The 16,326-nt window shown below is 46.1% G+C and overlaps 1 protein-coding gene across 3 annotated transcripts in view; it reads right to left on the bottom strand.

Annotated features, from left to right (window-relative positions):
• PNPLA7 (patatin like phospholipase domain containing 7) overlaps positions 1-16,326 on the bottom strand; it is a 412,399-nt gene that overhangs the window by 58,947 nt on the left and 337,126 nt on the right. For all 3 annotated transcript variants that reach the window (XM_068248745.1, XM_068248744.1, XM_068248743.1), the window contains one exon: positions 220-336. In XM_068248745.1, coding sequence (XP_068104846.1) covers positions 220-336 — 117 coding nt within the window. The remainder of the gene's footprint in view (positions 1-219; positions 337-16,326) is intronic.

The following is a 16,326-nucleotide window of genomic DNA, read 5'->3' as shown; positions in this document are numbered from 1 at the left end:
TGCAAGACCCCATAGCCTTGCAGAGCCCATCCATAGAGAGCCATATCAATTCATATATACCCATATCAATCCATGCAGATGCATTTCTATGCACTGCCTGGTTTTATTCAGATGGCTATTGGGATTTGTCTAGTTCAGTCCTGCATTTAGTTACACTGGTGCAGCCGGCAGTATATCTATCAGTAACAATCACCTGTAGCTCTCCGGTATGCTGCTTACCTGGGAGATTGTTGATGTATCCTCCGTCCATCAGGAGGTGGCCGTCCTTGGGGTCACAGAGAGGTGGCATGTAGCCAGAGAGGGACATGCTGGCACGCACGTATCGCCACAAACACCCTGTGCAAACAAGAGATCAACAATCCACTGATTAACCAGTCATAGGGGAGAGGAGAACACTATGGCCAAATGCAGCACAGCAAATACCAGTCACTGTAAAGGTGCCCACTAATGATACAATTCCGATGGTTAAATCTCACCAAATCTATGTAATATGAGGCACTACCTGACGTACTTTCACTCAGTTTACTCTTCCAGCACACAGATTTGGTACCATCATGTCAAAGGCAAATTGTAGCAAAAAGAATATGGAGGCGGCCATCTTTAGGATCTTAAAGAGGAACTCCAGTGAAAATAATGTAATAAACAAGTGCTTAATTTTTACAATAATTATGTATAAATCATGTAGTCAGTGTTTGCCCATTGTAAAGTCTTTCCTCTCCCCGATTTACATTCTGACATTTACCACATGGTGACATTTTTACTGCTGGTAGGTGATGCCAGTGGAAGTAGCTGCTGCTTGCTTTTTTGGCAGTTGGAAACAGCTGTAAACTGCTATTTCCCACAATGTAACGAGGTGCACAGACAGCAAAATGCCAGGACCATGGTGACATCACACTGTGGGAGGAGTTTCACCACAATATCAGCCATACAGAGCCCCCTGATGAGCCGTTTGTGAAAAGGAATAGATTTCTCATGGGAAAGGGGGTATCAGCTACTGACTGGGATGAAGTTCAATTCTTGGTCGGAGTTTCTCTTTAAGTAAAATAAATGCCAGCTGGTTGGCAGCCAAGGATTCTTTACTTGCGATAGTCAAAAAATAAATACATAATGGAAAGAACTTTAACAGAGTAGCAAAATAGAACCTCAAAAGTAAAAAAATATTGAAAAAGCTCTAGACAAAATAGGGTTACTATAAAATGATCACTTAAAGGGAAGGTCCAAGCAAAAAAAAAAAATGAGTTTCACTTACCTGGGGCTTCTACCAGCCCCATGCAGCCATCCTGTGCCCTCGTAGTCACTCACTGCTGCTCCAGTCCCCCGCTGGCAGCTTTCTGACCTCGGAGGTCAGGGCCGAATTGCGTACATTTTTACACATTCCCGCTAGTGCAGGAACATTAACGCATACATTTTTACGTGTTAGTGGTGCAACGCATAAATTTTTGTTCCTGCACTAGCTGGAATGCGTAAAAATGTATGCAATGTGGCCCTGACCTCCGAGGTCAGAAAGCTGCCAGCGGGGGACTGGAGCAGCAGTGAGTGACTACAAGGGCACAGGATGGCTACATGGGGCTGGTAGAAGCCCCAGGTAAGTAAAACTCATTTTTTTTTTTTGCTTGAACCTTCCCTTTAACAACATTGACAAAATTAAGGTTGACAAAATGATGATGTTGGGCAATACCACATATAAACATTAGGGACAACTGTAACGAGAGGTATATGGAGCATGCCATATTTACCAGTTGCCTGATTTGCACAGATGTTCGGGGTCGGTAATTTAGGTACCTGTGTCGGTACACTCATCCAATGCCAATTGGCCAATGAAAAGCCAATTTTACAACTTCCATGTAGCATGATGGCCAACAAAATATGAAATATGAAGATTGTGTAGCTGAGCTCTCATAGGACATGCAAGTAGTAAAACTGGCCAATCAAAATTGAGAGCCATATCATCCAACTTGCATACTTGCAAATACCTTCTGTTTTAGGGGGTAGAAATGTACATAAGGGAGAGGGACCTTCTTTCGACCTTCTGCTGGTTGGTAAACTGCTTTAGAGATAATAGTTCTACTTTTAATGACAGCGGAATATTTTGGTGCTCTCTGAAAATAGTAGGAAATGTAAAACACCTACTTAAAGTAACACTGAAGCGAAAAAAAATTATTATCAATTGTATGTGTAGTATTGATAATTAATAGAACATTAGTACCAAAGAAAATGGTCTCATTTTTATTTTCACATATACAGTATCATTTTCTAATATTTGCAGTCTACGCATTACACTCAGCATTCTAAATGATTTCACAGAGCAGGCTAGTAAACTTCTGAACTTTACTCTGCAGAAAAAAAACAAAATACAGGGCCAGACACTTGAGATAATAAGCTTCAGAAGACAGAGCTCTCTGTGACTTTGAAAGTAGTGGAGCTCAGAGAAGCTCTTTTGCATGGGTAACTGGAGTTTCTTAACTCTTCCTGTACTAGAAACAATATTAGCCTCATATCTCTGCTGCTAATGTTTTATTTCTTGGATGTACTACACATACAAATCATTACATCATAAGTTCAGGGCCTGCGCTACCATAGAGGCAAAGGAGGCAGCTGCCCCAGGGCCCCAGAGCTTGTAGGGGCCCCTAGTGGCTACAAGAGGAAAAAAAATTCAAATCGGCCTTATAGTTTTTGAGAAAAATCGATTTTAAAGTTTCAAAGGAAAAAAAATACACATTTAAAAACCTGCCGACTTTAATGGTTAATAACAAATCCACCTTAAATGCTAGAAACCCTAAATTTGCAGGATATGTTAAGGAGATCATTAGGAATAAGAGGAAAAAACTATTTTTCAAAAAGACCTTATCGTTTTTGAGAAAATCGATTTTAAAGTTTCGAAGGGAAAAAGTATACTTTTAAATGCGGTAAATGTCACTTTTAGTAGCAAACCTAACGGTAGTGTAATTTTACATGCATCAAACGAAAGCGCAATCAATTTCCTGACGGGGTTTCCAGGGGGTCTATACGCAGCCGCAGCGCTTTGGCCAGGGATCGCTATACAGCCGCAATATGGCTGCATGAAGATCCCTGGCATTTTTTTTCCTATTTTCCCCCCAAAAATTTTATGTTTAGAGTGTGTGAATTAAAAAAAAAAAAAAAATTATGTAGGGTCCCCCCTCCTGAAACTTTTTAACCCCTTGTCCCCCATGCAGGCTGGGATAGCCAGAATGTGGAGCTCCGACCGATTGGGACTTCACACCCTGACTATACCAGCTGCAAAAAAGGTCCCCTAATGCCGATTTTTGTTCCGGGTATATGTTGGGGGGGGGGGGGGGCAGGTTTATTTTGCCCTGGGGCCCCAATGTTGCTTAAACCGGCCCTGCATAAGTTTATTTTCACTTCAGATTCCCTTTAATATTTAACCATGACAGTCTTTTACAACAGGTTATAAGCAAGATTTACAAAACAAATGACAATAACTGATAACAAGAGGGATTCCATTATATACCGTATATGGGAGTTTGCTTTAGTTCTACTTGTCTCTGTTGTTTGTCAGTAATGCAACAAGGTGTTAAAGTGGACCTGAACTCTGGCACAGAACAGAAGGAAAACAGGGAGAAATGCACCCTGTATGTATTAAGAGAGATTAGCCTGTCTAATTCCCCCTCATCTGTGCCTAATCACAAGCTGTAATTTAATCTCTTAGCTGTGTCAGCTGGCTGCCATGGCAGAGATGGCAGATGAGCTAATTTGAAAGTACAGGATGTTAACCCTATGTCTGCTTCCAAGAAGGCAGGAAGTAGACACACTGCAGATTGATTGCAAGATTTGTATCAGCTCTAATAAAGAAATGTTTTTTTTTTTTAAAGTTATTATGCTGTTGTGTATCTTTTAGAGCAGAGAGGAAGTTCTGAGTTCAGGTCCGCTCTAAAGAGGAACTGTAACCAAGGATTGAACTTAATCTCAACCAGTAGCGGATGCCCCCTTTCCCATGAGAAATCTTTACTTTTTCTTTAATAGATCTTTAGGGGTGGTCTGAATGGCTGATACTGTGGTGAAACCCCTCCCACAAGGTGAAGTTATCACCATGGTCCTGACAGTTTCCTGTCTGTGAGCCTTGTTGCATTGTGGGAAATAACAGCTGTTTCCAACTGCCAAGCAACTAGTATCTCCCTCTGTGCATATGTACTATATATCTATTAAAAAAACAACCGTTTAGGGCCTTTCCACTATCCCCCGTGTGCGGCTGCAAGACGCGTGGCGGCACTTCTAGGTCTGCGGGAACGCAGGCGAATCCCAGAAGCCGTGCCATGCACAGCTATGGGATTCGCTGCCTCCCGCACGAAAACTGTGGGCAGTGTCGGCCGAATCGATAGGGCAAGTGATTCGGCCGGCGGCACCATATCTTCCTCTGCCAGACTGTTGCTGACATCGATCCATTTCTCTATTATATGTCCCCTTTATATGTCCTTCTCCCGAGCTATATGTATGTGCCAAAAATAATTCCGGGCATGACCAATCATGCTTGGCGAAATAAACGATTCTGATTCCTCTGGCAGAGTTTCCCCGCGCGATTTGCCTGCGGGAAAACTCTGCGGATTCAGAGAGAAAACCGCTCCAGTGGAAACGGGCCCTAAGCCTATCGCATTGTTAGGGGTGTGTGGTTATAAGTAAGGGCAGTTGGTGCTGTTTTTTAATGTCTGCCGGTAGTAAAGATGGTGACCTGCAGTCTGATTGTAGATCAAACAAGATGAACAAATTACATGGCGAATATCGATCATTTCTTGGTCTCTCTTCTATTCTTTAACTTCTCACTTTACAATGTATTGCTTTACTTTTCACCCCTTTCCGATATGGTTCCTCTTTAAAAGGTTTTCTAGTCAGTGGTGTTTGGAACATAAATGTAGGAGGGGCTCTCTGCATGCTGTGTGCCCCCTGCTGGCGCCTGCCCTGTAATAATACACTAGCACTCTACACCCCCCCTCATCACAGGAGGTCTGGGGGCTTTCTCCTCCTCCGCGAACATCACCAGAAGAGCTTGTCAATATCCACCAATCATTTTCAGTTAATGCAGTGAGCCTTTATTTACTTACAGCTCCCCCACTGGGACAGCCCTGCAGGGTGCCCATCCCACAGATCTGTGCATTTATTACATTACAATCCATTGTATATTACCAAGTGCAGCTAAACACCACTCTCTTTATTGTCTGTCTACTAATGGGAGTCTTCTGTCACCTTCCAATGTCACCAGAGTCACCGGCCGGGAGAACCGCACAATGCTGCACTTTCTCACATTTATTATTACTTTGTCTCTGTTTTTACAGCCAATACACATCTGAGATAGTGAAATATGGCGGAATAGCTGAAGGGAAAATAGGCAAGTGCTTTTTTAAATGTGCTCAGTGATGTTTCTAAACAGCTGTACTGTGACACTGCATGTGCAGGATGACAAAGACACTCCGATGTCCCCAAGCAATGACATTCAAGACACAGGAACTATGACACACTGACACCCAGGGCTCAGAATAATGACACACTGACACTCGGGGTTCAGAGCAATGACACAATGACACTCGGGGCTCAGAATAATGACACACTGACACTTGGGGAAGAGAACAATGACACACTGACACTCGGGGAAGAGAACAATGACACACTGACACTCGGGGAAGAGAACAATGACACACTGACACTCGGGGAAGAGAACAATGACACACTGACACTCGGGGAAGAGAACAATGACACACTGACACTTGGGGAAGAGAACAATGACACACTGACACTTGGGGAAGAGAACAATGACACACTGACACTTGGGGAAGAGAACAATGACACACTGACACTCCGGGCTCAGAATAATGACACACTGACACTTGGGGAAGAGAACAATGACACACTGACACTTGGGGAAGAGAACAATGACACACTGACACTCGGGGCTCAGAATAATGACACACTGACACTTGGGGAAGAGAACAATGACACAATGACACTCAGGGCTCAGAGCAATGACACACTGACACTTGGGGAAGAGAACAATGACACACTGACACTTGAGGTCCAGGGTGACCAGGGTGAAATTACTGGGACCCCCTGCAAAACTTTGGATGCCCCCCCAGTATAGATAGCCTGGCATAGTTGCCCCAGTATATATAGCCTGGTATAGGTGCCCTCAGTACAGGCAGCCTGGTATAGGTGCCCCCAGTATAGGTAGCAAGGTATAGGTGCCCTGAGTACAGGCAGCCTGGTATAGGAGCCCCCAGTATAGGCAGCCAGGTATAGGTGCCCCCAGTATAGACAGCCCGGTATAGGTGCCCTGAGTACAGGCAGCCAGGTATAGGTGCCCCCAGTATAGACAGCCCGGTATAGGTGCCCCCAGTATAGGCAGCAAGGTATAGGTGCCCTCAAGTACAGGCAGCCTGGTATAGGTGCCCCCAGTATAGACAGCCAGGTATAGGTGCCCCCAGTATAGACAGCCAGGTATAGGTGCCCCCAGTATAGACAGCCCGGTATAGGTGCCCCCAGTATAGGCAGCAAGGTATAGGTGCCCTCAAGTACAGGCAGCCTGGTATAGGTGCCCCCAGTATAGGCAGCAAGGTATAGGTGCCCTCAAGTACAGGCAGCCAGGTATAGGTGCCCCCAGTATAGACAGCCAGGTATAGGTGCCCCCAGTATAGACAGCCAGGTATAGGTGCCCCCAGTATAGGCAGCAAGGTATAGGTGCCCTCAAGTACAGGCAGCCAGGTATAGGTGCCTCCAGTATAGGTAGCCAGGTATAGGTGCCCCCAGTATAGGCATCCAGATATAGTTGCCCCCAGTATAGGCAGCCAGGTATAGGTGCCCTCAAGTACAGGCAGCCTGGTATAGGTGCCGCCAGTATAGGCAGCCAGGTATAGGTGCCCTCAGTACAGGCAGCCAGGTATAGGTGCCCTCAGTACAGGCAGCCAGGTATAGGTGCCCCCAGTATAGGCAGCCTGGTATAGGTGCCCCCAGTATAGGCAGCCAGGCATAGGTGCCCTCAGTACAGGCAGCCAGGTATAGGTGCCCCCAGTACAGGCAGCCTGGTATAGGTGCCCCCAGTATAGGCAGCCAGGTATAGTCACCCCCAGTATAGGCAGCCAGGTATAGGTGCCCCCAGTATAGGCAGCCAGGTATAAGTGCCCCTAGTATAGGCAGCCAGGTATAGGTGCCCCAGTATAGGCAGCCAGACATAGGTGTCCCCAGTATAGGCAGCCAGGTATAGGTGCCCCAGTATAGGCAGCCTGATATAGGTGCCCCCAGTATAGGCAGCCAGGTATAGGTGCCCCCAGTATAGGCAGCCAGGTATAGGTGCCCCCAGTATAGGCAGCCAGGTATAGGTGCCCCCAGTATAGGCAGCCAGGTATAGGTGCCCTCAGTACAGGCAGCCAGGTATAGGTGCCCTCAGTACAGGCAGCCAGGTATAGGTGCCCCCAGTATAGGCAGCCAGGTATAGGTGCCCTCAGTACAGGCAGCCAGGTATAGGTGCCCTCAGTACAGGCAGCCAGGTATAGGTGCCCCCAGTACAGGCAGCCTGGTATAGGTGCCCCCAGTATAGGCAGCCAGGTATAGGTGCCCTCAGTACAGGCAGCCAGGTATAGGTGCCCTCGGTACAGGCAGCCAGGTATAGGTGCCCCCAGTATAGGTAGCCAGGTATAGGTGCCCTCAGTACAGGTAGCCTGGTATAGTCACCCACAGTATAGGCAGCCAGGTATAGGTGCCCTCAGTACATGCAGCTAGGTATAGGCAGCCAGGTATAGGTGCCCCCAGTATAGGCAGCCAGGTATAGGTGCCCCTAGTATAGGTAGCCCGGTATAGTCACCCCCAGTATCGGTAGCCCCCAGTGGGGAGCAGCGGGCACACACAGCCGTGGGGAGGGCCCAACTCCTCTCTCCCTCAGGCCCCCCTCCAGAAATGAGAGCTGGGGCCAGGCAGGGAGACTCACCTCTTCCGCATTCCATGTGCTGGAGCTCTAATCACCGCTGGTCTATGCTTTCGATCCAATCATCGGGTGGAAATGTTGCGGCACAATTTTAATGTAATTCGATAAAATAATCAAATGGTCGATCGAGCTGTTTATTTGGTAGATATATGGCCACCTTTATGCTCATAGCTTTACCTCTGAGTCTTATTTTTTAAACAACTCTCTTTGTCTCCTTTCTACTATGCCTATGATGAAAACTGAACCCAGGACTTTGGTAGAGGATAGATTGTGAGCTCCTCTGAGGACAGTCAGTGACATGACTATTTACTCTGTAATGTGCTGACGGAAATTTCAGTGCTATATAAATACATAATAATATGGTAGGACATTACATTATGACTATGGTAGGGATTAGATTGTGAGCTCCTCTGAGGACTGTCAGTGACATGACTATGTACTCTGTAAAGTGCTGCAGAAGGTGTCAGTGTTATATAAATACATAATAATAATATGGTAGGACATTAGACTATGATGGGATCAGATTGTGAGCTCCTCTGAGGACTGTTAGTGACATAACTATAAAGTGCTACAGAAGATGTCAGTGCTATATAGATACATAATAATAATATAGTAGGTCATTAGACTAAGGCTATGATAGGGATTATATTGTGAGCTTCTCTGAGGAGTTAGTGGCATGACTATGCATTCTGTAAAGTGCTGCAGAGAATGTCAGTGCTATATAAATACATAATTATCATATGGTAGTACATTAGACTGACTATGGTAGGATTAGATTGTGAGCTCCTCAGAGGACAGTCAGTGACAGGACTATGTACTCTGTAAAGTGCTGCAGAAGATGTCAGTGCTCTATGAATACATACTTGGACATTAGAGCATGACTATGGAAGGATTAGATTGTGAGCTATTTTTGAGTTGTAGCAACTCAGGGTTAACACGAAATCTGGGCACAGGGTATTGCCGGCCGCTGAATTACCTCGTTTTATTCTAATTTTACTAGTCACTGAGCGCCGCAATTCTTATTATTGCCTATAGCGGCGCCCAAATGTTTGGCGCAGTGTTGTGCCTAAATTAGCGGATTCAACCTGTAAGACAACCTCATGAAAAGCCTTCATTACTGTTTCTGAAGTAAGTCTGGATAACCCTGTCACCGCTGTCAGGGCCCACCCGCCATATTAATCCGCCTGAGTTTCAGACTTAAACATTAGTAATTACTGAAGTCGGCTTGTGAGGTGGGCGGAGAGACTCTCACTCACTATGCGAGGATTCCCTGCCCCGCACAATACACAAGGTCAGGAAGCAGGAAGCCAGTCTGTGGGCCTCATTAGAAGCGGGATTGTGTGGGTGGGAGGCCGCAGAACTGAGGATTAGTGAAGGGGAGAGAGTTCCCCGCTATCTGTGAGTCACCTGTAGCTGGCAGGGGAGGTAATGGCTGTGTGGAAATGTTGGCATAATAGGAGGGCGGCTCTTGTTATAGCTCATGTTATATGAACAGGATGTAACTGCAAGCCGAGAACTGTCTCATTCTCCTCAGGAACAGTGAAATGTAGCAGCAAAGGGCACAATGGATGTACACTGAGCAGCCAAAACATGAAGATTGGCCGCCTACTACTGTCCACCGCCAGAACCGCTCTGCCCTATTGAGACACAGACACCAAGATATTTTGGCTGGGAACGCGAAGAATCACTCGCGTTCCCATGCCTGTCGGGTCCTGACGGCGAAACCGCAAGTGGTCGCCGACGGGGACTGGAGCATCGCAGAGACACGGCAAGGGCACCGGTCGGCTGCAGGGGGCTGAGGGAAGCCTTAGGTGAGTAAAAGTCATTTTTTTACTAGACTTAAGCGCCTCTTTAAAGTACACCTGAGGTGAATGAATGCAAAAGTTTTATACATACCTGGGGCTGCCTCCAGCCCCCTTCGGCCTGATCGTTCCCTCGCCGTCCTCCTCCACTGCATCGTTCCTCAGCTTTGGCTCCCAGTAACTGCTGGAGACGGGGCTTATTGCACCGACTGGCCGAAGTTACCGTGAGTTGTAACGGAGGAAACAGGAGGCGGAGGAGGAAGGCAAGGGAATGATCAGGCTGAGGCGACCTCTTGCACACTACATGCGATTCTGATTTTTTATACGGCCAATTTTGGATTCCGATTAAAAATACTAGCAGCATGCAGTACGTTTTTTAATCCGAATCCAAAATCGGATCAGACACAAAAAAAAAAAAAAAAATTCGGAATCGTATGTAGTGTACAAGAGGCCTCAAGGGGGCTGGAGGAAGCCCCAGGTATGTATAAAACTTTTGCATTGAGGCTAGGTTCACAGTGGGACATTGCGTTTAGGGGACGTTAGGGCACATAACGTGCCCCTAACGCAACGCCTGGTGCTCTCTGATGTGGACGTCAGAGTGAGCCGTGATGTGCAGCTCACTCTGGCGTCCGTGATGCCGTGATGCGTACTCTTGGATGCATGCGGCATCACGTGGTCCCGCCCGGCCAATCGCTGCACAGAGCGGCCGCTCCAGGAAGTAAACACTGCACATCACACTGTGCAGTGAATATTAATTAGCCATGTGCCTGGCCGCTCTCCCCTCCTCCCTAGCATGACTGAGCTCTAACGTGCGCCTGTAACGTCATACTGTGAACCTAGCCTCAATGATCTCAGGTACACTTTAAAGTTAACCCGAGGTGAAAATAAACTGATGAGATAAACAATTATATTTATCCTCCTACTCCTAAAAATGACTTTTTAAGACATCCCAGGATTTTATTTTATATTTAAACATTTAGAAAGTCGTTTGAATGTTTTGTTGTCTCTGCTCAGTTGCAGTCTATTAAGTGTCCCTAAATGAAAATACATGAACTATATTGACCCTTTCTCTCTCCACCTGCTCTCGGAAATATGTAGAAAATGTATTTTGTTACAAAAAACTTTTATGGCTGTAATTTGCTTATGCACCGTGGGGTTGTCATGAAAAGTAATTTCGTTGTGTTACACAATGACAATAAAGTGAATTGAATATCAGTGAGGTTTACTATATTCCTGACAAGCTCCTGACAAGACAGAAGCTGTCATTTCCAGCCTTAAAAATTAACTATTTCAGGCAGCAAAATAAAACAAGTAAAACTCCCTGGTTATTAATATGTTTAGTACTGCACATAGTTTCAATGTAGTTGGGAAACGTGCTTTTTTAACATAATAGGGAAAAAAGAAAAAAACCCTTCAATCCTTTTAGGGGTCATCCACTTGACCCCGTCGTATACTATGATATGTAGAAAGGACCATATAAGTAGACTCATACAGGATTTTTTAGATGCAAAAAGCAGCCCCGTTTCTTGCCCCGTGCGGAGCATGCCGCCGCCCGGGGCGCTGTTGGGAGGGGGGCGCTATAATGGAGGGGGGAGCCGGAGCCGCGGGGAGGGCAGCCCGACCTCTCCCTCCCTCTCCTCTCCCGGGCGCCCTCCGTGCTCCCCCCTCAGATGCAGAGTCCGTGAGCAGCAGGGAAGCGCTGTTTACAACTCACCGGCTGCCTGGCTCCAAGCGCTGCTCTCTCGCCGCTGGTCTCCTCTCTCTCTCTCTGTATACGGACTGATACACGCTGCTTCCTGTAGCCGGAAGCAGCGTGTATCAGTATGTATACAGAGAGAGGAGACCAGCGGCGAGAGAGCAGCGCTTGGAGCCAGGCAGCCGGTGAGTTGTAAACAGCGCTTCCCTGCTGCTCACGGACTCTGCATCTGAGGGGGGAGCACGGAGGGCGCCCGGGAGAGGAGAGGGAGGGAGAGGTTGGGCTGCCCTCCCTGCGGCTCCCCCCTCCATTATTGGGGGCATCTACCTATCTAACCTATTCTGGGGGCACCTACCTAATCTAACCTACGCTGGGGGGCAGCTGCTAATCTAACCTACGCTGGGGGGCACCTACCTATCTAACCTACACTGGGGGGCACCTACCTAATCTAACCTACACTGGGGGGCAGCTACCTATCTAACCTATACTGGGGGCAGCTACCTAATCTAACCTACGCTGGGGGGCAGCTACCTATCTAACCTATACTGGGGGCAGCTACCTAATCTAACCTACGCTGGGGGGCAGCTACCTATCTAACCTACACTGGGGGGCACCTACCTAATCTAACCTACGCTGGGGGGCAGCTACCTATCTAACCTACACTGGGGGGCAGCTACCTATCTAACCTACACTGGGGGGCAGCTACCTAATATAACCAACACTGGGGGGGCAGCTACCTATCTAACCTACACTGGGGGGCAGCTACCTAATCTAACCTATACTGGGGGGCAGCTACCTATCTAACCTATACTGGGGGGCACCTACCTAACCTATACTGGGGGGCACCTACCTAACCTATACTGGGGGGGCAGCTACCTTATCTAACCTATACTGGGGGGCAGCTACCTAATCTAACCTATTCTGGGGGGCACCTGTCTAATCTAGCCTATACTAGGGGGCACCTACCTAATCTAACCTATACTGAGAGGCACCTACCTATCTAACCTAGGGGGGGGGGCGCAATTTTTACACCCTCGCCCTGGGTGCATTTTAGCCTAGAAACTGCACTGGCAAAAAGTATCAAATGCTTTATTGTCACAAAATAGAAAAAAGTTCTTTGTTTAAAAGTCTCTGTGAGAGGTTCCTTGCGAGTACATCCAATACAGAATTATAGCACAGACATAGACTTAATCGTAGGCTTTAATGCAGTCAGAAAAAAGGCAACGACACGTTCGTTTCGGGCCCAGAAAGCCCTTCGTCAGGCCAAACTGCAGAAAATACTGTCTGCTGATTCTGTAGATGGAACACGACACTGAAGGAGCAAGGAAACATCTGAACCAACCAGATGTAGAGTGCACCAATCCTAATGGCCAAATAGGGCATAAGATAAATGCGTCCGGCTGCTATGAAAGGAGTGCCTCCTTTCATAGCAGCCGGACGCATTTATCTTTTTTCTATTTTGTGACAATAAAGCATTTGATACTTTTTGCATCTAAAAAATCCTGTATGAGTCTACTTATATGGTCCTTTCTACATATCATAGTACTGCACATACACATGTTTATCTCATCATGTCACATGTCACCTCGGGTACACTTTAAGGTATGAGTAAGGTTCCCAGATTATTCATCCTGCCAATGCTATCAGGACAAAGGTATGGACTACAGACTAGTGAGGAGTGATTTTTTTTGACAAGCTTGTATTTTAAAACAGAGATAAAATCAATAATACAAGTATGTTTCCTTTTTTAAAGTAAGAGCCTCAATTAAAAACACACTTGACGTGAGAGTTATATGGAAGCTGTCATATTTATTTCCTTCTAAACAAAACCAGTTGCCTGGCAGCTCTGCTGATCTCTCTGGCAGCAGTAGTGTCTGAATCACACGCCTGGAACAAGCATGCAGTTAATCCAGTCAGGTTTCAGTCAGAAACTTCTGCTTGTTCAGTACATGGCACAGCTGATGGGGAGCACGGCTACCCAAGGATTATCTGACTTGCAAGGTTCACTTCTGAAGGTAATACTTATAATTTACACTAAATCGACACCATTGCTTTCAGAATTTGCCTGATTGAATATCAGATTGCGTTTGGTCCTGATTTATTTTAACCACTTCCGGCTCTTGGTTTTTTTTCACCCCTTAGAGTGGCACTATGGCGAAAAATTGAAAAATTTTAAATAAGAAGTACGTTTTTTCCAGAGTAAAATGAGCCATAAATTACTTTTCTCTCATATTGCTGTCACATACAGTAGGTAGTAGAAATATGACAGAAGCAACAGGTTTTGGACTAGTCCATCTCTTCATAGGGGATTCATTTATTTTCAAAAGCACTTAGTGAACGGCAGTTGCTCTGTCTAACTGCCAGAAAATTGTGGAGCGAGCAGGGAGGCTGCCAGCATCATTGTTTAAATCCTTTTTAGGGAATATCTTTATAAAAAATAAAAGCCTTGCTGAGAATCCCCTATGAAGAGATGGACTAGTCCAAAACCTGTCACTTCTGACAGATTTCTACTACCTGCTGTAAGTGACAGCAACATAGGAGAAAAGTAATTTTTGGCTCATTTTACTCTGTAAGAAGAAAAAAAAAAAAGGTAGTTCTTATTTGTCTATTTTTGCACATATTTTAAATTTTACAATTTTTCGCCATAGTGCCCCTTTAAAGTAAACCTAAATCAAATGGAAAAAAAACTAGTTTAATTTACCTGGGGCTTCTACCAGCCCCCTGCAGACGTCCTGTGCCCGCAGCGCCCTGAAACGATGCTCCAGTCCCCTCCCGCGGCTCAGTTTAGCTTTACACCGACTGGGTAGTCGATGTATACTGATCCTGCGCATTTCATCGCATCGCCAGGGATGTCCTGCGCATTGTCCCAGGGCGCTGCGGGCACAGGACGTCTGCAGGGGGCTGGTAGAAGCCCCAGGTAAGTGAAACTCATTTTTTTCCATTTGATTTAGGTTTACTTTAAGGTTCTTGACAATTTTGGCATATCCGCTGTGTCATTATTGATACAGCAATAACTTTTTAGTTCCAAAGATGTTTTATTGAGAAGTAGCAAAATTGAAGTAGAAACAGTCACAGATATTATCCCTTGCAGGGTATCTCAATATAAAAAAGTAATCATATAAAATATACATGAGAGAAGCAATAACTTTTTACTACCTACGGCATCAGGACTAACTAGGCTTTCTTTGGGTAATATTTTTTTCCAAATTTAAATTTCACAGGCATTTTATCGAGGAAAATTAGGCATAAACGCATTCCCCTTCCTAATTTTGACATGACAAGTGCCACAGTTGTAAAACACCTCAAAATAGATTACTTGTGTTGTCCAGGTTAAAATGTCTTGTCGATGTTAAAATGATACCCTACTTGCCATATTCCATCACTTGTTGGGCGCATACCGTACCGTTATCGCCAGCCTGTGTGTCTGTAGAGATTGGATGCGATCGCTAGGGCGCACAGTTTGGTGACCCCAGTGCTGTATAGATGCTTTGCTAGGCAACAACATTTTGATGCATGTATACAGTGTTCGGTCCCTGAACGGTCGCCCTAGCGATCACATCCGATCGCTATGGGCGGCAGCCATTACAGGTGTCCATGAATCTTTAAGGGAACCTTAACTGAACCTGAAAAAAAAAGGTAGTACCTACGCACACTGCACAGGCGCAAGATGGCCACAGGGACTGGAGCGCGACTGCTCGGTGACTGATTCGTCGCCGAAAACGAAACTAAGCCATGGTGGGGGGGGGGGGGGGGGGGGTGACCGGATGATCAGTGAGGGCTGATTGGGGTGATACTTGAGCGCTTTGCTGATCACCGGCGATCAGCAAAGCGCTGCTACAATGTATCCCTATGGATACATTCACACTGCAGCCGCTGCGATTTTGATCAATCGCAAACGCGCTGAATGCAGCGTTTTGGGGGTGATTGCGCTGTGAATGAATACAACGGGAATCACGAGCGCAAATCCCGGCAGAATCGCGAGATTTAAGTTAAGATCGTGATCGCAGGCTAGCGGCGATACGAATGCTGAGTGTGAACTAGCCATGAGTGACGGCGCAGGACAGGACGTCTGCAGGGGGCTGGTGGAAGCCCCAGGTGAGTGAAACTTTATTTTTTCAGGTACAGTTAAAGGGGCACTATGGCGAAAAATTTTAAAATTTAAAATACGTGCAAACATACACAAATAAAAAGTATGTTTTTTTCCAGAGTAAAAGGAGCCATAAATTACTTTTCTACTATGTTACTGTCACTTACAGTAGGTAGTAGAAATCTAACAGAAGTGACAGGTTTTGGACTAGCCCATCTCCTCATGGAGGATTCTCAGCAAGGTTTTTATGCTTTATAAAGATATTTCCTAAAAAGGATTTAAACAATGATGCTGGCCAGCTTCCCTGCTCTCTGCACAGTTTTTTGGGCAGTTGGACAGAGCTACTGCCATTCACTAAGTGCTTTTGAAAATAAATCCCTGAGAATCCCCCCATGAAGAGATGGACTAGTCCAAAACCTGTCACTTCTGTCAGATTTCTACTACCTACTGTAAGTGACAGCAACATAGGAGAAAAGTAATGTATCGCTCATTTTACTCTGGAAGAAACGTACTTCTTATTTGTATAGGTTTGCACATATTTTAAATTTTACAATTTTTCATCATAGTGTCCCTTTAAGGCCAAGTATAGATGGTGACACAAAGGGTTAAGCACAATTAACTACTTTGGCCTCCTAGACGTACTAGCTACGCCCAGGAGGCCATGTGCGCTGCCGTGCGCCCCCGCGGCCGATCGCGCGCGTGCACGCGCACTCCCGGCACGCGGTTCGCTAGCCAGGCAATCAGTGAATCGGGCTATGGTGCCCGATCACTGATTGCTCTCCCCACGAGAAAAACCGTC

Source organism: Hyperolius riggenbachi, chromosome 8, assembly GCF_040937935.1.
Source record: "Hyperolius riggenbachi isolate aHypRig1 chromosome 8, aHypRig1.pri, whole genome shotgun sequence".
Taxonomy (NCBI): Eukaryota; Metazoa; Chordata; class Amphibia; order Anura; family Hyperoliidae; genus Hyperolius; species Hyperolius riggenbachi.
Note: the sequence above shows the minus strand (reverse complement) of the source record. Positions and strands in the feature narration are given on the sequence as shown.